General features: G+C 36.1%; 1 protein-coding gene across 3 annotated transcripts in view; it reads left to right on the forward strand.

The window, feature by feature from the left end:
* LOC150110558 (pseudouridylate synthase 1 homolog) overlaps window positions 1–23,115 on the forward strand; it is a 173,493-nt gene that overhangs the window by 88,191 nt on the left and 62,187 nt on the right. For all 3 annotated transcript variants that reach the window (XM_090394778.1, XM_090394787.1, XM_090394768.1), the window contains exons 7-8: window positions 4,084–4,129; window positions 19,289–19,453. In XM_090394778.1, the coding sequence (XP_090250904.1) occupies window positions 4,084–4,129; window positions 19,289–19,453 (211 nt within the window). The remainder of the gene's footprint in view (window positions 1–4,083; window positions 4,130–19,288; window positions 19,454–23,115) is intronic.

The following is a 23,115-nucleotide window of genomic DNA, read 5'->3' on the forward strand; positions in this document are numbered from 1 at the left end:
GATCAATAACTTCCATCTCCCTGCTTGTTAGCGTGTTCTTCAACAGCCACATAATTTGATGTACTTTTTGGCTACTTTTGATGTACTTTTGCTGCAGAATATGCCCTCTGAACTTCAACTCCTGACCATAATTATCCCCCCGCCAAAGTCTCTGGCCTCCTTACTTTCCTACAGTTCAATTCCCTCAGTATAGAACACAGCTTGTGACCTCTTCTTTCCAAAGTGTATCACCTTACACTTAGCCACATTAAACTGGCATCTGTTTACCTTTGCCCATACTACTAGCCTATTTAAGTCTTCCCACAGGATCTCTGCATCGCCTTCACTTACCATCACTCCCCCCAGTTTAGCATCATCAGCAAACAACTGAATATTTCTATCAGATCATTTCCTATATCATTAATATGCAAATTAAACAACAGAGAACCAAATACTGAATCCTGTGGTACACCACTAGTCACTTGCCTTCTCTTGGACTCAACTCCTCCATAAACTACTCTTTGATATCTGTCCATCAGCCACCTTCTAATCCAAGTCACCGGATTAATATCCATTCCCATTTGCTCCAATTTATACAACAGAGTTCTGTGTGGAATCCTGTCAAATACCTTTTCAAAGTCCAGCTATATATCACTATACAATTTCCCTTACCCAACTCCATTGTCACTTTCTTATGAAAAGTAAGCAAATTACTGTGGCAAGATCTACCCTTCACATTCCATGTTGTCCCTTAAAAAGTATGGTATTCCTGTCCATCCAGTCTTGAAATCTGTCTTTCACCAATTTTTCCAATACCTTAACCACCCCTCTTGAGATGCTGATTGGCTTATAATTTGCTACCCCTGTCTTGGAGTCTTCTTTATGCATAGGGACTATTTTTTCCTTTTTCCATTTCGTTGGCACCCTCCTGATACTAAAGCCTAAATTAAGCTTGGTCAGAGTTGCTGACCTTGCGCATTCTCAGAATACAAAAAGCCAATATGCCATCTAATCCCATGACTATTTGCATCGAGGTCCCAATATCCTAAGCACCTCCAATTCTTCATTCTCTATTCTCTCATCATATTAGAAAAACAAAGACATGGAACAAGTTGCCATATCCAGCACGACAATATCACTACATAGATGGTACACCCTTGCAAAATCACCACTCATTCAACTATTTGGTTTGCTTCTGTTATCTCCCTACCATCAGCAATTTTTAATTTCATCCTTCCTTAGTCATTCCTCCTTTTACTTGCTGCATAATAAAAGAACTCTTTAGAATTTCTTTTGTCCTCATCAGCTAGCTTTGGCCTTCTTTGACATACAGATCACTCTTCTTTCCTGTGCCTTTTACTGCTCACGAACATGCTGATCACCATTTTCTTTATACCGCTTCCAAACTTTTTCTTTGTCTGCAAGTCCTGCTTAATGATTCTACTCATCCAACTCCCACCTGATTTATCCTTCTGACTGGTATACAATTTGATACTGCTTTCTTCAAACATCCCTAACCACCTCCCATACACCAACAACAATTCTCCCTCCAAATTTTTATGCCATGGTACTGCTGAAAGCTGACCCCTACTCATAATCACCTACTTTGTAATTCCACATATATCCCTTTTTAGCAGAAACTTCTGCATGTCTGGCACTCTCCCAGGTCAAGACTACATAATCACTCTTCCCAAGCAGAGACAGCATAGATAGATGGGTAAATATTAAGTTCTCTGATGCTGTGATTAGATCCAGCACTCTTGAACCTTGTGTCCTCTTCATTACATGCTGCCTCAGGTAATTATCTCTCAGCAACTATATTAATTCCATTTCCTTCCCTCCCAGCAACTGCTCCTGCTTCCCTAATCTATGATCCCTTAGTTGAAATCCCCCATATATAAAAAAAATTCACCAAACAAATCCAAAGCAGACTCTGTTAAAGACCACTAAGCTTGCTTCCTGCTGAAATAGTAGTGAAGTCTTCTAGACCTTCACCAAGTTTGTTTGGGCAAAACTTCTGCTGTAAAATGTATCTCTCTCTCTCTCTCTCACACACACACACACTCATCCTTATGGAGTAACATCACCTGAAGATAAGGTGATGTTACAAATCTTCTTCTGCTATTTTATGAACTACCTGCAGCATGCCTCTTCCTGTCGCTCATCAGAAGGCGAAAAAAAACAAAATACTCATTAGCCTTGGATACTAATACGTCTCATCCAGATGGTATCCCTCCAGTTGTGCTAAAAACTTGTAAATTAACATCCACCGTGTATTGCCTTTGTAAGTTGCCATATGCATATGGCATCTGCCCAACAATGGAAGCAATCTTTTATCTGATCTGTCCTTATTTTCATTTTCTTTCAGTTATTTTTACTGGAAATGGTGAGAAAAATTATTCAAATAGAATTCACTTAATAAATAAGCAAAATAATAATCAAATAATGGAACAATTAAAATAGCATGAATTTTAAACTTAAAAATGTCATCTACACACAAAAATAAAACTGCATTACACAAAGTTTAAACCTGAAACAAATGCTGTGCATGATACTTTAAACTGTAGCTAAACTAAATTGCTGGTGACACTAAACCAAACACAGTAGAACATTAACATTTCAGTGGTATATGGTGATCATTTCTACATTACCTTCCTAAGTAAATCAAGTGATAACAACTGAGTTTCTGTATTACATACAGAAAGCTCTAATGATATTCAAATCATTAATGGTTCATATCACAAGAAGACATACTCACATAGTAATAAAAATGTGCCACAGAAGAGAAGAGGGCAATCTAGTTAAGATGACTCTCATTCACAGGCTTGTTCCAATCACTTTCTCATCCACTTTCTGTTGTTGTCTTATGCCTTTTCTGTAGGTCTGTTATATAGTGAAACTTGTGGAGTATTCATAACAAAAAATTCACACGTGTACCACAATAATTAAATTTTAATTTTAAGCATTTCTTTCAATTATGCTTATAAGACAGTGGTACTCATCTCACAGCAAGAAATTGGGGCTGACTTGTCTCGGAGAGGGTATATATTATGAATTACCAGTCCATTAGGTTTCTATCTTCCTCTCTAATCATTTATTGTGTGTCATGATAAAAGCTTCCTCAGATTTTCTCACCACTGCCAGAGCATATCCCAGGACTGTTTGCTTTTGCTCACTCTCTTCCTCTACTTAAATGATTTTCTCTCACTGATGGCAAATCTTATCCATAATTCGTTAATAGTGAGGCAAGGATAATCTTGTTAATTTTGACTAATAAAAGTGATTGTATTTTCTTTCTCACAAGAGATATTTTTTTTCTCTTCCCTTTACCTTTGATAACACTTAGATTTCCAAAGAAGATCAGATTTCTCTCAATGCACTGACTTACAACTCAAACATTTCCTGGCACAAACACATTATAGTACATCCAAAATGTCTTCAACATTAAAAAACAGTGTTTCTCTTCACTGAAGACAATACTTTTCACTTATACAGCTGCTAACACTGTGCAGTATAAATCACAAATTGCTTAGTTTTGGAATTCTTCACACATTTATGTACAACAAAATACTTTAAAGGTGCTTGATGCTTTCTAGCATTCTTATTAATGGACATTCCCCTTTCACAGAGATTCAGTCAAATCTTTTTCTTATAAATGTTTTGTTTCTGCCTTTATGTATTTTCATAACTTTTAACCTTATCCATAGTTTTATAGGATAAAGAGTCACTTCGTGGTATTCATGTGCAGATTACAATTTGCACAGTACCATAGATATGTAGTCAGTTCTTCAATCACTGGACTGTGTTATTTAAGAATGGCTTACCCTACTATGGATTGATCAGGCACTACAAAGTTTGATATTTAATGGATGGGGGGTGCTCAGGTGCACCACTAATTAGCTGTCTTCCTGACAGCCATTGGCAAGCAGGTGACAATCATGAACTCTCATGGCTGTTCATATATAACTTCATGTAGTGTAGCTGTTTATTTTTTTTAGCAAATGAGAAGGAAATAGATTTGAAGGAATTATGTCCTGTAGGTTGTACAAGTCTCTACATTTTATTGATTTAATTTTTTCTCTTTGTTTTATTTCTTTTTTGAAGGAAACCTGATGATGTAAGCTGCAACCGAATTATCTCATCATGTCAGGTAATTTAAATATGTATTTATGATTAATAACATAGTTAAATGAAAAATTCCTTTAAGTATTCTATGTAAGAAATCTTAATTCTGTATTTCAGTATCTCAGATACATTTCCTCTATTTACTTTTAAAAATTTACTTCTCTATTTTTTATATCTAATATAATCATTAGAAATACTGAGTTTACCATGGAGGATTGTGCTTGATCCTCACCTTTAATTTCAAATTGTATTTAAAAGTTATCATATTTCTACTTTTTTTAGGAATGTCTCCTTCTCAAACTGTGAATGGTAGGAAATATACTTTAATTGTAAATGATAAGTCAGATAAAACTGCTTTTATATGCATACCATCTCTCTCCCTCGTACATACGCGCGCACGCACACATGAAAAATTTCTGAATGTTATCGTTTATCCATTTTATTCAAAAAAAAAAAGTCACTGTCCCTGCCTTTCTTCATCATCATTATCATCAAATTCCTGCCATGTACTGTCAAGGGGGTGTACAGGATATGATAGTACTACATGACAAATTTACATCATTACTAACTTCCTATGTACAATTTTCCTCCAAATCAGTCTGTTACTTGTCAAGACTCCAACATTACCAGATCTTATATTTCTATCGTCTAAAGCACTTTGTACTGTATCAATCCACCTATATCTTGGTCTTCCTCTGGGTCGCTTTCATGCCAACTTGGCAGAGAACACTTATTTTGATAATCGTTCCTTGCCCATTCTGTTTAAGTGACCATACCACCTGCGATTAGCTCTGCTAATGCATTCCTGGATGCTGACAACGTCAAGGTCTTTCCTAATACCCTCATTTTTAATATGATATTGCCATTGATGCCATCTGTTCACACCTCTAATCTTTCTCAGGACTCTCATATCTGCAGTCTCGAGTCTTTGGTCAAGTGTTTTACTTCTGACCCAGCTCTCAGATCCATGAGTTAAAACTGGTTTGAACACTGTCTTGTATACAGCTAATTTAGTGTTCTGACTAATTTCTCTCTTATTCCATATGAATTTATTCAATTGACTTCCTACCATACCAGCTTTGTTGATTCTGTTGTCTATTTCCATATTTAATTTACCATCTTCACTAAAAATTGTGCCTAAGTAGCTGAAATGTTTTACTTGTTCCACAGGTTCTCCATTCACAACACAGTTGATATTTTCAATGATTCTGCCTATTTTCATTGTCTTTGTCTTTTTATTGCTGACCTTCATACCATACCTATTACAACAGTTATTCAATTTAGTTAGAGAATCTTGCAGACTTGTAGCGGATTTATTTAGAAGTATAACATCGTCCGCATAAAGCAAAGAGCTGACATTAACATCTCCAATTTTGATATTATGTTTAATACCACTTTCCTTCATAATGTGATCCATATAGATAACGAATAACAGAGGGGATAATGTACATCCTTGTCTCACACCAAATTTAATATTAAACCATCTTCCTGTACTTCCTTCAATTCTAACTGCTGACTTACAACTCAAATAAAGATTAAGTATTGCTTGATATAATGCCCCATTGAGACCATATAACTTTAGCGTATTGAATAGCTTCTCTCTTGGCACCTTGTCATATGCCTTTTCCAGATCGATAAAACTTAAATACAGATCTTTGTTATATTTCCATCATCATCATCAAATTCCTGCCATGTACCCTCAAGGGGTGTACAGGATATGACAGTACTACATGAAAAAATTACATCATTACTAACTTCCTATCTACAATTTTCCTCCAAATCAGTCTGTTACTTGTCAAGACTCCAACATTATCAGATCTTATATTTCTATCATCTAAGGCACTTTGTACCGTATCAATCCACCTATATCTTGGTCTTCCTCCGGGTCGTTTTCCTGCCAACCTGGCAGAGAACACTTGTTTTGCTAATCTTTCCTCTCCCATTCTATTTAAGTGACCATACCATCTGAGATTAGCTCTGCTAACGCATTCCTGGATGCTGACAATGTCAAGTTCTTTCCTAATATCCTCATTTTTAATATGATATTGCCATTGATGCCATCTGTTCACGCCTCTAATCTTTCTCAGGACTCTCATATCTGCGGTCTCTAGTCTTTGGTCAAGTGTTTTACTTCTGACCCAGCTCTCAGATCCATAAGTTAAAATTGGTTTGAACACAGTCTTGTATACAGCTAATTTAGTGTTCCGACTAATTTCGTTCTTATTTCATATGAATTTATTCAATTGACTTCCCACCATACCAGCTTTGCTGATTCTGTTGTCTATTTCTATATTTAGTTTACCATCTTCAGTAAAAATTGTGCCTAAGTAGCTGAAATGTTTTACTTGTTCCACAGGTTCTCCATTCACAACACAGTTGACATTTTCAATGATTCTGCCTATTTTCATTGTCTTTGTCTTTTTATTGCTGACCTTCATACCATATCTATTACAACAGCTATTCAATTTAGTCAGAGAATCTTGCAGACTTGTAGCGGATTTATTTAGAAGTATAACATCATCCGCATAAAGCAAAGAGCTGACATTAACATCTCCAATTTTGATATCAGGTTTAATACCACATTCCTTCATAATGTGATCCATATAGATAATGAATAACAGAGGGGATAATGTACATCCTTGTCTCACACCAGATTTAACATTAAACCATCTTCCTGTACTTCCTTCAATTCTAACTGCTGACTCACAACTCAAATAAAGACTAAGTATTGCTTGATATAATGCCCCATTGACACCATATAACTGCAGCGTATTGAATAGCTTCTCTCTTGGCACCTTGTCATATGCCTTTTCCAAATCGACAAAACTTAAATACAGATCTTTGTTATATTCCCATGCTTTCTCGACTATTTGTCGTAAAGTGAAGATCTGATCCTCACAGCCTCTATTTGGCCTGAATCCAGCTTGTTCTTCACCAAGCTTTTCTTCTACAATTCTTCTCAACTGTTTCTCAAGTATACTTGCATAGATCTTGCCAGGAACACTCAGTAGGGAAATACCTCTGTAATTCTCGCATTCAGTTTTATTTCCCTTTTTATATATAGGTACTATGAGAGCTCTACTCCAATCATCAGGAATTCGTCCCTCTGTCCAGGCTTTCTGAACTATGCAGTGCAGCCACTGTAAGACTCTTATACCACCATACTTCAGCATTTCTGGTCGAATATCATCTACTCCTGCTGCCTTTCCACATTTCAAGCCTTTGATGGCTTTTTCTACTTCAAGTATTGATATGTATTGGTCAGTGTTTTTTATCACTGTGCTGTCATCACTGCTTGTTTCATTTAGCAGTTTTTCAAAGTAACTACTCCATACTTCAAGGATATCTTTTTCTCCTGTTTTCATTTCACCTTTATCATCTCTAATTCCTTTTACAGCACTCTTTCCTCCATTCCTAAGCTTCTTCAACAACCTCCAGAATATTTTGCCACCTTCTTGATATTTATTTTCTATATTCTTGCCAAAGTCCTCCCATGACTTTTGTTTAGCTAGTTTTACACACTGTTTAGCTTTCTTACATTTGTCTCTGTATTCTGTAAGAGTAAAAGCTGACTTATTTGCCAGGAACTTTTGATATGCTTTCTTCTTTTCCTTCACTACCTCTTTAACTTCCTGTGTCCACCAGGGAGTTCTGATTTTTTTATCCTTGCACACAACCTCACCACATGCCTCTCTGGCAGAATCAATCAATGTTTCCTTCAGAGTTTGCCACTGAATCTCCAAGGTTTGATTCCTGTTCTCAAACTCTTTCATTTTCTTTTCAATAATCTTTCTGTATTTTAGTCTGCAGTTCACATCTGAGAGCTGCTCAACTTTTATTCGCTTTAAAACTTTCTTACATGTTATTCTTTTCAATATGAAATTCAATTTAATCCTGCTCAAGACTAAATAGTGATCACTTCCAATTTCAAATCCTCTGTACACTCTGGTGTCCTGCACCAGGGAGAAAACATCACTATCAACAATAACATAGTCAATGAGACTTTTCTTATTCCTAGCCTCTTCTCTCCATGTGAATTTGTGCACATTTTTATGTTGGAACATGGTGTTAGTAATAACCAGTCCATGTCCTGAGCAGAAATCCAACAGATATTTGCCATTATTATTAGCTTTGCTCTTTTCTCCAAATTTTCCCAAAATATTTTTGTATGTCTCACAATCATTTCCTACTCTACTATTTAGATCCCCAACAAGGACCAATTTTTCATTGTGTCAGTTGCTTTTTCTAAAGCCTCAAAAAATTCCTCCACTTCTACCTTAGTAGAACCTTCTGTGGGACCATAGGCACAAATAAGTCTCATTGTCCAGTTCCCCATTCTCATATTTGCCCACATTACTCTACTTGAGACTGACTGCCATTCAAGAAGATTAGCCTCGTATTTTGTGTTGAATACTATGGCTACTCCTTCTTTTCCTTGATTGTCATTGCCTGAATATAACATTTTGTATTTATTGCTCAGAAAGATCTCACCAGTTTTGATCTTTTTTGTTTCAGTCACCCCGATTATGTCGATCTGGTACTTATCTAATTCCTCAGCTAGCTCCATTTCTTTGCCATTCAGGCTTCTTACGTTGATAGTACCGATCTTTAACTCTGGTGATGTTGAGTTGGGGTTTGTTTTCAGATTTGTTCCAGTAGCTGACTTTTCGCTGTTCGCCCTGGTTCCCTGGCGAAAACAACGGGGGCCTTGTTTAACCGGGCGACGCCCCAGCCGGCATGAAATTTTGTCATGTTGTACCATCATTTTTTATTTTGGTTTAACCAATAAGAATACAATTTGGTCGGCTAAATCCCAAATTGCCAGCCCATCCTCGTTCGTTCAGTATCAAAGTAGATACCCAACAGGGTGCACCACGAGAAGGTGAGGATTGGACATTAGGTCAGAAGCCCTGGTCGGTTCTCCGCATTCCTGTAAAGGCTATGTGGAGGTCTCCTCTCAGTTATACAGCTTTGACCCTTAAGCACCCCTTTATGTTATATTTCCATGATTTCTCAACTATCTATCGTAAAGTGAAGATCTGATCCTAACAGCCTCTATTTGACCTGAATCCAGCTTGTTCTTCACCAAGCTTTTCTTCCACAATTCTTCTCAACCGTTTCTCAAGTATACTTGCATAGATCTTGCCAGGAACACTCAGTAGGGAAATACCTCTGTAATTCTCACATTCAGTTTTATTTCCCTTTTTATATATGGGTACTATGAGAGTTCTACTCCAATCATCGGGAATTCGTCCCTCATTCCAGGCTTTCTGAACTATGCAGTGCAGCCACTGTAAGACTTTTATACCACCATACTTCAGCATTTCTGGTCGAATATCATCTACTCCTGCTGCCTTTCCACATTTCAAGCCTTTGATGGCTTTTTCTACTTCAAGTATGGATATGTATTCCTGACTGCATGCCTGGTCAGTGTTTTTTATCATTGTGCTGTCATCACTGCTTGTTTCATTTAGCAGTTTTTCGAAGTAATTACTTCATACTTCCAGGATATCTTTTTCTCCTGTTTTCATGTCACCTTTATCATCTCTAACTTTTTCAGTACTCTTTCCTCCATTTCGAAGCTTCTTCAACAACCTCCAGAATATCTTACCACCTTCTTGATATTTATTTTCTGTGTTCTTGCCAAAGTCCTCCCATGACTTTTGTTTAGCTAGTTTTACACAGTGTTTCGCTTTCTTACATTTGTCTCTCTCTTGGCACCTTGTCTTCTCTTAGAGCAAAAGCTGACTTATTTGCCAGGAACATTTGATATGCTTTCTTCTTTTCCTTCACTGCCTCTTTAACTTCCTGTGTCCATCATGGAGTTCTGATTTTTCTATCCTTGCAGACAACATCACCACATGCCTCTCTTGCTGAATCAATAAGGGTTTTCTTCAAAGCTTGCCACTGAATTTCCAAGGTTTGGTTCCTGTTCTCAAACTCTTTCATTTTTTCTTCAATAATCTTTGTGTATTTTAGTCTACAGTTCACATCTGAGAGCTGCTCAATTCAATGATGTTTTCTTACATGTTATTCTTTTCAATATGAAATTCAATTTTATCCTGCTCAAGACTAAATAGTGATCGCTTCCAATTTCAAATCCTCTGTACACTCTGGTGTCCTGCACCAGGGAGAAAACATCACTATCGACAATAACATAATCAATGAGACTTTTCTTATTCCTTGCCTCTTCTCTCCATGTGAATTTGTGCACATTTTTATGTTGAAACATGGTGTTAGTAATAACCAGTCCATGTCCTGAGCAGAAATCCAACAGGTATTTGCCATTATTATTAGCTTTGCTCTTTTCTCCAAATTTTCCCAAAACATTTTTGTATGTTGTCTGACAATCACTTCCTATTCTGCTATTTAGATCCCCAACAAGGAACCGACTTTTCCTTTTTCATTGTGTCAGTAGCTTTCTCTACAGCCTCAAAAAATTCTTCCACTTCTAGCTTAGTAGAACCTTCTGTGGGACCATAGGCACAAATAAGTCTCATTGTCCAGTTCCCCATTCTGATATTTACCCAAATCACTCTACTTGACAATGCCTTCCATTCAAGAAGATAAGCCTCGTATTTTGTGTTGAATGCTATGACTACTCCTTCTTTTCCTTGATTGTCATTGCCTGAATATAACATTTTGTATTTATTGCAAGGAGAGATCTCACCAGTTTTTGTCTTTTTTGTTTCTGTCACCCCTGTTATGTCAATCTGGTACTTATCTAATTCCTCCGCTAGCTCCATTTCTTTCCCATTCAGACTTCTTATGTTGATAGTACCGATCTTTAACTCTGGTGATGTTGAGTTGGGGGTGTGTTTTCAGATTTGTTCCAGTAGCTGACTTTTCGCTGTTCGCCCTGGTTCCCTGGCAAACAACGGGGGGCCTTGTTTAATCGGGCGATGACCCAGCCGGCATGAAATTTTTCATGTTGTACCATCATTTTGTATTTTAGTTTAACCAATAGGAATACAATTTGGTCGGCTAAATCCCAAATTGCCAGCTCATCCTCGTTCGTTCAGTATCCAAGTAGATTCCCAACAGAGTGCACCACGAGAAGGTGAGGATTGGACATTAGGTCAGAAGCCCTGGTCAGTTCTCTGCATTCCTTTAAAGGCTATGTGGAGGTCTCCTCTCAGTTATATGGTTACACAGTTATACCCTTTCTTTGTAGTTCTTAATATTTCATTTTGTTATGTGTCTTCCTTTCTTATTATTATTAATAATAAATTAAAGAATGACTTCCTTTCTATGTTTATAAAGATTTCAAAATAAAAATAGTAGATGTTACTTGAAAATTATTCTGACTTTTATGGTCTACAGCCTGTATTTTTTCAATAAATCACACAGTTAAAGCAATGGTAATTTCAAGAAGTTTGCACAACTCATGTTTTATTTTTTTAAGATTAAATGATAAACGAATTTCTGCCATCTCATAGTGAGATAATGAAATTGTTAAGATTTCGGGAATGCAATAGTGAGAAAAGCTGAAAATAGAATCGAATGGAAAACATTGGAAGAAATCTTTGTCCAACAGTGGACTACTTCAGGTTGAAGGAAAGTGTGTGACTGCTTATTGGAGACTTCAAGTAAGTTGAAAAGAATGTGATATTTGGTCTGTGGAGCAGGGATTTAAAATTCTCTATTTGGAAAGACCACACATTAAAGAGTAGCTTTAAAAGCATGCTCTTAGTCATGAGATGAGTTAAGCTATGTTGAACCTGTTGAGCAATGTCTACTTCTGTTCACACATCTATCACTGTAATTTCTCCACTTGGATGCTGCTCCCTTGCATAATGGCCTGTGACTAGTGGTGTGCCACAAGGATCTGTTCTTGGACCACTGCTGTTTAATTTGTTCATTAATGATATAGGAAAGGATCTGAGAGGAACAGTTCATTTGTTTGCAGATGATGCAAAGTTGGGTAGGGCAATAGTGAATGCAGATGATTTCAGAATTTTGCGAGATGGTTTGGATAGATTGGAGGTCTGGGCTAAGGAGAATGGATGTCATTTTAATGTGGCAGAATGTAAGGTTATGCATTTTGGGGTGAAAATATTAGCAGCAGTTTACTAGATTGGTGGAACTGTACTCCAGGAAATTGATGAGGCATGAGATTTAGGAGTGCTGGTGGATAAGGAGTTGAAGTTTAGGAGGCACATTGCAAAAGTGGCCAAATCAGCTCATCAAATCACTTGGTTGCTGAAGAATACGTTGACAAGCAGGTTATTGTTCCTCTGTATTGAGCCTTGATAAGACCCCATCTCGACTACTGTGCCCAGATTTGGTCACCTCGGTTCCTTCTTGATGGGGAGGAGGTTGAGAGGATCCAAAGGCGAGTGACGAAGATGATAGCAGGTCTGTGGAATGAACCTTATGAGAACAGGTTGAGGATTTGTGGGTCGCAAAAATTGGATGATAGGCAGAGGAGGGGAGATATGATTGAGACATTCAAATTACTGAAGGGTTTCTATAAAATTAATTCAGAAGATATTTTGAGAACAGGGCTGGTTGTCAGAGGACTAGGGGACATCCATGGAAACTGGGCAAAAGTGTGGTTAATAAGGGTATTAGAGCTGGGTTCTTTACTTTTAGAGTGGTGAATGAGTGGAATGGGCTGCCAGAGTCTGTGGTGGATGCTGTGACAGTGAATGAGTTTAAGGTGAGGTATGATAGATACTGTATGAATGTCGAATAGTTGTGACGAATATGATTTGGAGCCTCCTTCGATGAGTCTAAAGACTCCCTGGAGTTGCCCGTAATGATAATAATAATAATGATTACTCAGTGGCTTATTTCTCTCATTTCATTTCTTTCATACTGTGACAGTACTGAAGAAGAGAAAAAGAACATAAGTAGTCTCTACTCTCCTTCAGTCCTCTTTTTCTCTTCAGTAATTCTTTCATATCTTCTTATTCCATGCTTGTCATCTTAAATCATTCATACCAAGAAAACAATCGACTTTTTCACTTTCCCCTCTTGGCATTCTAATAGCATTCATCAGAGCCTACGTACTCAGTCAGTATAGATGAATCCCTTTGGTCAGAATGACCTGAGTTTGATTCCCGTCAATGACACGAGGAACCTTTATCTGGTCTTTTTCGATGAAAGGTGAGTTAGTCAGTCATACATAGGTAGGGGGTTTTTTCACCCATGAACTCAAGTTTTTCATCCCCCAGAAAAGGCAAACCACACCCGTGAACACACAGAATACTTAAGTATTCTGGCTGTACTTTATTCCAAGTACAGCCAGAATACTTAAGACTGTCCTTCCAGCCATAGGTCTGATTCATCAGCTATACCAGTTCCCAGCCTGGTTAAAAATAAGGAGGATAGAGATGGTGCTGTACCTCCCCATAAAAGGGACTCTTTGCCGCTGTATCATCATATGAATAAATAAAAAGCATTCATCGCATCCTTAATATTTTAATCTTAGAAATACAGTTTTAACAAGTTCTCATCAAGCACTCTTATCATAGAATAACTATGCAGTACCCCTCTCTGTCTCTGTCTATCTCATATATTGTCTATCTCATGCTATTTCATATAACTTTGTATTTACAAGATTTCCTAACAGTAACAGTATATAATAATTGGCATTTGCAAATTATTCTTAGTATTTTCTTACATTTAGTTCTATTTTTTTTTTTAATTGTTCTGGACAAATAACTTAAGAGCAGTATCTTTTTTGTCAAAGATGTTTTTCACTTGGTTACAAATTAAATTAAAACTGCCAAGAAATTATATTCTTGGTTTATTCTTTGTCCAAGTGCAAGCAAACAAAGTTTGCACTTGAAGTATCTTCATGGCTAAGCTACATGTATGTAGAGGTTAATGATTTCACGACCTCAGTGAAGATCAAAATCAGTCTGAGTAGTAGTCCTTCCCATAATGCTTAGCATTATACACATCCAAAAGGATGTATGCTTTGCATTATGGGATACCAAGGCAATTAATATGAGGTCATTAGCCTCTGCATACAAGTAGCTTAGTCGTGAAGACACTTCACATGCAAACTTTGTTTGCTTACACTTGGATAAAGGATAAACCAAGAATATAATTTCTTGGCATCTTTAATTTAACAGTAATTTAACAGTATCTTTTATATCAGTGCATTTGTTTCTTGATTTTTCTGCCCTAATTGTCTAAAGATTTGAATCCACAGCCTCTCAAGACCGTGGATTGTAATCCCACTGATAGGAGTGTTTTATGAACGTCTTTAGTAGGTGCAAAGACTATCACCACCTGTTGCTCAGAGATCTGAAGTATCTTGAAAACTAACTGTTAGTTCAACCATAGTACTAAGATTGCTAAAGACAAGGTAAGAAGGGAGGAGGAGGAATGTTATTGATGATCGCAGAGAAACTGTGCCCATCCAGGGTGATGCAAGGAGCAAATATTAACAGTGGATTTGAAGCAGTATGGTGTGAAGGCAGACAGGATGAAATTTTCTATAGGTGTTGCTATAGAACTTGTAATGTGGAAGGCAGTGAGAAGGAAATGTTTAGACAAATTGGTATGGCTAATAAAAAAAAGGATAATCATTATGGGCAATTTCAATTTTGGTAATATAGACTTGAATGAAGAGACAACATCAGCAACCTGAGAGAATGAATTTCTTCAGTTTTTAAGGGAAAACTACCTTTAGCAGTATGTAACAGAGACCACACATAGATTTGAGGATATTGGATTTGATTAACTCATCAGAAGCTATTGTTATAAATGAAGTGTCACATCTTCCTCCATTTGGAGAAAATTACCATGAAATTATCACTTGCGTGGTAGCCAGGCATATTAGGACTTTTGTGAGAAAGTGTATAAGACAGGTGATTATGATGAAGTCAGGAGGTGTCTTGTAGCAATAGCATAAAACGAGTAATTTGATGGGGAGGAGATCAGTGCTGTTCGTTCTCTACTCAGGAACTATCTGGAAGAGGCATTGACTAAGTGTATTCCAAAGGCCAGGAGATTAAATAAGATGGGCATAAGATGAGTGGCAATAATTAGTTACATGATGGGTACTAGTAAGAAAAGTGACTTTCTAAGGATAGCGAATGTGCAGTATAAACAGCAAATGAGGCTAAAAAAAATTCTAGGGAGTTTTGTTGATATGTGGCCAGCAGAAGGAAGAATGATTATGGGAGAATGATAAATATAGTAGAGGTGTTTAATGAGCATTTCATTAAAGTATTCCATCCTTGTGATTGTAACATAATGCAGAATCTGTGAGCAGTGGGCACGAAGAACTACTGATTGCTTGTGAGTGAGCAGGAGATATATGAGGAACTGAGTAAACTTGATGTCAGTGAGACAATGGGATTTGTTGGTATATCACTGCATGTCTTGAGGGAATGTTCCAAGGAGTTAACAACAGCTTTAACTTACCTTTTTAACATGAGTATTAGATTGGCCCAAGTTTCAAAGGAGTGGAAAGAGGGCAAAATTGTTCCGCCTTCACAAAGGGGTGATAAGACTAAGGCTTCAAATTATAGATTTATTTGCAGTTGTGGTCAAGGTGTTGGAGAAGCTAGGTAGGACAAAATTAAGAACTGGGTTGACAGCAGTAGAATTCTCTTTAATGTACAGTATGAGTTTGCTAAAGGAAGGTTGTGTTTTAATAATATTCTTACTTGTCATAACCTATTGATCACCATAACAAGGTAGTGAATAAAATGGACAAGGGATGGATATACAGTGGTATCAGATTTTGCAAAAGCTTTTGATAGATTATCAAATGACAAGCTAGTAGTTAAATTGGAACAGATAGGGTTGGATAGTAGATTAGTGCATTGGATTGGAGATTGGCTGTCTGACAGGTATAAACAGGTTACATATGGAAGGAGTGATATCCAAGAAGAGGAAAGTCACTAGTGGCATGCTCTACTACAATGTTGTTAAACAACAGTGTCCCCTGTTTGGGGGCTGTTGTTGTTTAAATGTAAATGACATTGGAAAATGCTTAAATGGTGATATACAGTTGTTTGCAGATGATGCAAAGTTGGGGAGAATTATGAGAAGTAGAGCAGAAATTTGAGAAGAAAAGATGAGATGTTTACATCTCATCTTTTCTTCTCAGTATTGGATTGGTGGGGATATTTTCGAGAAGGTGGAGAAGGGATGAATGATTTGGGGGTTGTAATGGATAGAGACTTGAAATTTCATGGACATTTTGCCAAAATTATGAGGACAACACAGTGGATTATGGGAATGACGTGGAAGAACACTATTGAAGGATCACTATAGAGTTCTTTATAAAATTCTTCTAGCCTGCTTAGGATTTGTCCTTGGTTCCTTATTATAGTTCCATTCTTGTCTTTTATTGCAGTTATTTGACTTTTGCCAACTGATAAATGTTTTCTTAGTATTTTCATATTTTTATTGTTTTCAGTTGTTTCTTTTATTTTTTAGTGTTATAAGATCTATTTCATTTCTTATCTTTTTCCTTATTGTTTTGCATAGTTCTGCATATTCTATTTTAGAAATTAAGTTTTTGTCTTGTTTCATATTTCATCTCTTTTTCAGTAGTTGTAAGGTTTCCTCTGAAAGTTTATGGCCTTTTTGTTATGTGTGGATATTTATGGCCTTTTTGTTGTTTGTTGCTGTTGAATTCATTGGCTGCTGAGATTAGATTATTACTTCCATTAGGTTTCTGCTTATTTTATTTACGTCTCTTCTTCAAATATATTTATTTAATCTAGTTTTTGATTGAGTTTTTCTTCGTAATCCTTCTTCTTGTTTTCAATAGGTTTTAAGTCAAAACTTCTTTTTTTGTTGTTGTTGTTTAGTCATTTTATTCTTTCCAATTTTGGGTTTATTTTAATTTTGCTCTCACCAGTGGTCACTTCCTTTTTAACTTGATTTAGTACTGACGTATCTTGATTGTTATACAACCAAGATACATCAATATGACTATTTCTTGACTATTTCTTTATTGTTACACAGTATATAATCTATTTCATTTTTTATTTCTCCATTTGGACTTCTCCATGTCCATTTTCTTTTGAGGGCTTTCTTAAAAAATGTATTCATAAAGTAAAGCTTGTTACTGATAGAGAATTCTGTAAGAGCCATTCCTGAGTTGCTGCTTGTACCATATACGTATGGTCCTATTTTGTTTATTTGGTGAATGGGATGACCTACTTTGGCATTAAAATCACCCATTGCTGTAGTAAAGTTTTGATTGCTATTTCTTTTTTTGTCTAGAGCAGGGGTCGCCAAACTTTTTTGACCGTCGACCCCTTCAAGAGTTTCTTGACTTGTTATTGATCCCCTCTATTTTACTATTACGTAATTTTAATATTACATAATATGTATGTTGATGAATTTTAGAACATTAACGCTTACTTGTATGTCGATGTGCGCAAAAATGAGACTGGGGTCGAATACGTGTAAGTATAAGTAAATAAGCAAATGTGCACGTGTTGCAATCTCGCTCCCGCCGTGCAGGCCGGGCCAGAACCACCGACATCCGTTTATTGGTAAATACGTCATTTTAGCCTACTTGATTGGACTCCATAACTATTTTCATGACCTTGCTCCATCTTATAGGTCCTATTCATGTCACTTCCCACGTTTCACTCTTAATTGCGTTATCATTCAGGATGGAGGTAATCCAAGTTAATTGAATTAAATATTACCCGTACAATGATGTCATATTTTTCTATCAACCCCTAACAATGTTATATCAACCCCTTTGGCAACCACTGGTCTAGAGTGTGCTGCAGTGAGTCATAAAATGCTTCTATTTCTTCATCAGTGTGAGATGAGGTGGGAGCATATATTTGGATGATCCTGATTTTAAGTTTAGAGTTTATTTTAAGTGTGATTTCTATTATTTTTTCATCTGTATAATTAAATTCTTCTATAAGGTGTGCAATTGTTTTCTTAATTAGAAATCCAACTCCGTATTGTCCTTTAGTTTTCCCATAATAGTATAAGTAGTCTCCATTTTTTAGTTTTATTAAATGTTCATCTTGCTTGCAAACTTCACTTAAACCTATGATGTCCCATTTAATATGTTTTAGTTCTTGCTGTAAGATGGTAAGGTCTTCCTCTTCTTTAAGTGTTCAACAATTAAATGTTCCTATATAGAAGAAAAGAGGATTGTATTGATTACTGTTATGTTATGTTCTCTGACTATTTGTCATATATTGAAAATTTTCCTTTTCATCAATTTTGTAAAACTCTTTTAATATCTTAAAAGTTTCTATCATGACCCCTCTCTTCCTCTTATCAACTAACCATTATAACTCGCACACCTTCAACTTATCCTCAGAAGGAGCATTCCACAAACCTGTAACCAGCTTAGTCACTTGGCTCTCTGAATCTTTTTCTACCACTCCTAGTCACTAAGAAACCCAGGTGATGAAATCTGTGCACAGTGGTCAACATGTGGCTAAATCATAGCCCTGGAGGGATAATAACTTCCCTGTATTTACTTGTTAGCATGTTTTTCAACATCCAAGTAATCCTTTAAGCTCTTTTAACAACTTTTGCAATATGCCCTCTGAACTTCAACTTTCTGTCCAACATTTTCTCAAAATGCCTCGCCTCATCAATTTCCTGCAATTGGGTATCATCATTATGATACACCATATGCAACCTTTTCAACCCTTACATTTTGTAACATTAAATTGACAATCATTCTTTGCCCACAGTGCCAATTTATGTAAACATTCCTGCAGCATATCTAGATCACTTTATCAACTATTGCTCTTCCCAGTTTTGCATCATCAGCAAACAACTATATATATTATCCCCTTTAACTCTTTCTCTATATCATTGATATACAAATCACCAAGTAATGGTTTTAGTACTGGACCCTGAGGTGCTCCACTATCCATCCTCATTCTCCTAGATTCCACTTGTCTCTCTGAATATTACTTTGGTGTCTGTCTGTCAGCCACTTCTCCCCTATCCATTCTACTGGCTTCACATCCATTCCATTTGCTCCAACTTTGGTAACAGTTGAAGATTTGAAGTGGCTGTAACTTCTTATGTGTTACAAAATAATTAAAAGATATTGATATCCATTCATCCTTTGAAAATATTCATTGAAATAGTGGTTAAATAATATATTTTTTTTGTTGGTTGCAGTTTTTTGTACAAATTGCATCCTAAAAACAATAACAGTAGTATATTTGTACTAAGTTCAGTAATTCAGTATTTAATATTTATTTTTTAGTGTGGTGAACCATTTTATAAAGAAGGAATGGAGTTTGTCATCGTTAGGATCAAGGGCAACAGCTTCATGCTTCACCAGATCAGGAAAATGATAGCATTTGTGATTGCCATTGCTAAGAATATTGCAAATCTTAAATCATTAGAAAAAGCTTGGATTCCAGAAAGGGTTAGTTAATGTACTTAAATATAATAATTATTATTATTGAAGGAGACCTCCAAGGACTCATCTAGGGAGGCCACATAATACACACATCAGCTGCCATACTTGTTCTTGAATTCATTCACACTACTTGCACATACAACATCATCTTTTTTCTTACAAACCTCTTGCTTAATTAGAAATACACATCCATTTCACTCTTACTTTATTCTTTGAACTCTGTGTACTCATTCTAATCTTGTATTATTTAAGTATTTTTTAAACACTTTCTGTGTTTTTTAAATTTTATTTTTCTATTCTATATTCTATTTTTTTAAACACCATGCACTGTCGATATCCTTCTTATACAGTAATAGATACAATGGCACATAACTTGGCATACTCCTCGGGTGGTCATAATTTTCTGCTTTGTAGTTCAGCATGTAACCTTTTCTGAATGGAACATTCATAAACTTAGCCACTTCCCAAGTAAGTACTACATGATCACTGTCACCAACCGAAGGCATAATAGTTACGTCTTTAACTGAAACTCCATCTCTTGACACTATAATCAGATCTAACACTCTTTTACCTCGAGTTCCTTCTGTTGCATGCTGATTGAGGAAGTCTCACAACAGCTCAATAAATTCACTTCTCATGCAGTTTCACAAACTACCCAATCAGTGTTCAGATAATTAAAGTCCCCGTTATGATTACTTTTTTTTGTCCATATCGTATTTATTTGGTGATGCATTTCTTCATCACTAGCAACTGATCTGTAATACCCAGGCCTGTTCCATACCAGGGTGCAATGAACCTGGGCAGCACAATTTAGGGGTGGTATAATTGAACATGTTCATAAAAAATAGGGAATAAATAATACACTGAACTGTTTGTGGAAGGGGGTGACACAAAAATTTTGCACCCAGGCTGCGCAAACCCATGGAACAGCCCTGGTAATACCTCACTATATATTTGATCTTGTTAGCCTCCACATCACATCAGATGCTTCAAACCCACTGCCTGACGAAAAACTAGTATTACAGTCATAGGTCTTAACACTAACTTGATTCAAGTTCATTAATATCATCAGTAGCATATCTCCTCCTGTCCTATCCTGTCTATCCTTCCTAAAAATACTGTAACTTTACACTCGTTACCAGTTAGTATGTCTGCTTCTGATAGCCAGGTATCACTTATGCCTACAGATTAACCAAGGCCACAAAACTCTAGCTCTTTGTTTCTGATACTCCTAACATTCATGTACATACATAATTAGCTACCTGCATAGTTTTTTTTTTCTATACTCTTGTTTGTAGTCTGTGTGACACAGTTGGACAACTTACAGATCTCTCTTTTTATCTAGTTCTTATTTATGCAGACTTTCACATATTTAATGGGTCTGAACCAGATGAACACAAAATCATTCTCTTCTCATAATCATTTCCATGAAAATGTCCATTCCTATTATTAACACAGTTACATAACATTGTCACTATTACACACAGATTTTCAATATTCCTATCATCATAATTTAGTTTCCCTAACTCTCTGTGTTAGATCCCATATACCAATTATTAGTTCTTTAACACGTTCATTGCCAAACACGCGATATCGCCTGGTGCGAGTTCTCACCAGGCAGCCGATCACACGTTATCGCGTGGCCGTCGCTATCAAGTTTCTAAGTGGAATAGTATAGTGGCCATAGCAAAACGCACATAATATTTATATTGGCCACTAGGGAAGGGATCGACTTTCGTGGAGTGGGGATGGCCGCCAGCCATTGTCTGTTGTTTATGTTAGCCAGTGCGCACAGTGGCGGCGTTTGGACAAGGCGACAACGCGATGATTTTGTTTAGTTATTCGTTGATTTAGCGTGCTTGAAGTTTGGTTTTTATTTATTTTGAGTATTGTTTTTGTTTTGTTATTTTTAGTAAGTTCCCTATAAATGTTGATTTTTGATAATTATTTTTTTCTATTTGTATGTTATTTTTAAAAATTCTATGTGATTATAAAAGACTGATAATTAAAGTTATAATTATTATATATTTGTAAAATATATAACTTATTTGACCGAATTACATATCATGCGATATCGCGTAATAGATATTTAGAGTACATAAATCCTATGTACATAATAATAAAAGCATATAAATAATATATTTAACTTATTTTGAGCACAATAAAAACTAAATAAAAAAATTAAAAAAATTTGGCCACCACATGAAATTCCAATTTTCAGATTGGCAATGAGCATGTTAACACTCCTGATACCAAACTTATTCAAGTGTAGGCCATCCCTCTTATACAAATCTCATCTTCTTTCAGACTCATTCCACACATCCAAAACCTTGCATGAATTCCTTCTACACAGCCTACATAAAGATAGGTGACCACTAAATAGAAATGTGTGTAAAATTTTAGGATATCACATTTAATGTATATGAGACATAAAGATTTACTTTTGGGAGCATTAATTTTTTTTATTTTTTTTTACCCAGTTTGAAATAAACTGACAAATCATTTACCCATGCCACGAACCACACCTAAGTTTGTGAGGAATAGGAATCCCTTTGCAATCATGGAGGTACTTTCTGTGGGGATTGTAAAATTTACAATCCCCACATAAAAAATAACTAAAATGATACTTCATTCCCAAAACTATCATTTTAGTTATTTTTTTAATGTTATTGTAATCTCTTTATCTTTATAAAGATAATTGCAATACAGTGTGCAATTCATAAAGCTAAAATAATAAAGAAAAAATATACATCATCATCATCATCAAATTCCTGCCATGTACCCTCAAGGGGTGTACAGGATATGACAGTACTACATGAAAAATTTACATCATTACTAACTTCCTATCTACAATTTTCCTCCAAATCAGTCTGTTACTTGTCAAGACTCCAACATTATCAGATCTTATATTTCTATCGTCTAACGCACTTTGTACCGTATCAATCCACCTATATCTTGGTCTTCTTCTGGGTCGTTTTCCTGCCAACCTGGCGGAGAACACTTGTTTTGCTAATCTTTCCTCTCCCATTCTATTTAAGTGACCATACCACCTGAGATTAGCTCTGCTAATGCATTCCTGGATGCTGACAATGTCAAGTTCTTTCCTAATATCCTCATTTTTAATATGATGTTGCCATTGATGCCATCTGTTCACGCATCTAATCTTTCTAAGGACTCTCATATCTGCGGTCTCTAGTCTTTGGTCAAGTGTTTTACTTCTGACCCAGCTCTCAGATCCATAAGTTAAAACTGGTTTGAACACTGTCTTGTATACAGCTAATTTAGTGTTCCGACTAATTTCTCTCTTATTCCATATGAATTTATTCAATTGACTTCCCACCATACCAGCTTTGCTGATTCTGTTGTCTATTTCTATATTTAATTTACCATCTTCAGTAAAAATCGTGCCTAAGTAACTGAAATGTTTTACTTGTTCCACAGGTTCTCCATTCACAACACAGTTGACATTTTCAATGATTCTGCCTATTTTCATTGTCTTTGTCTTTTTATTGCTGACCTTCATACCATATCTATTACAATAGCTATTCAATTTAGTCAGAGAATCTTGCAGACTTTTAGCGGATTTATTTAGAAGTATAACATCATCCGCATAAAGCAAAGAGCTGACATTAACATCTCCAATTTTGATATCAGGTTTAATACCACTT

This window comes from Typopeltis vanoorti, chromosome 1 (genome assembly GCF_054136105.1).
Source record: "Typopeltis vanoorti isolate ZY-2024b chromosome 1, IOZ_Tvanoo_1.0, whole genome shotgun sequence".
Taxonomy (NCBI): domain Eukaryota; kingdom Metazoa; phylum Arthropoda; class Arachnida; order Uropygi; family Thelyphonidae; genus Typopeltis; species Typopeltis vanoorti.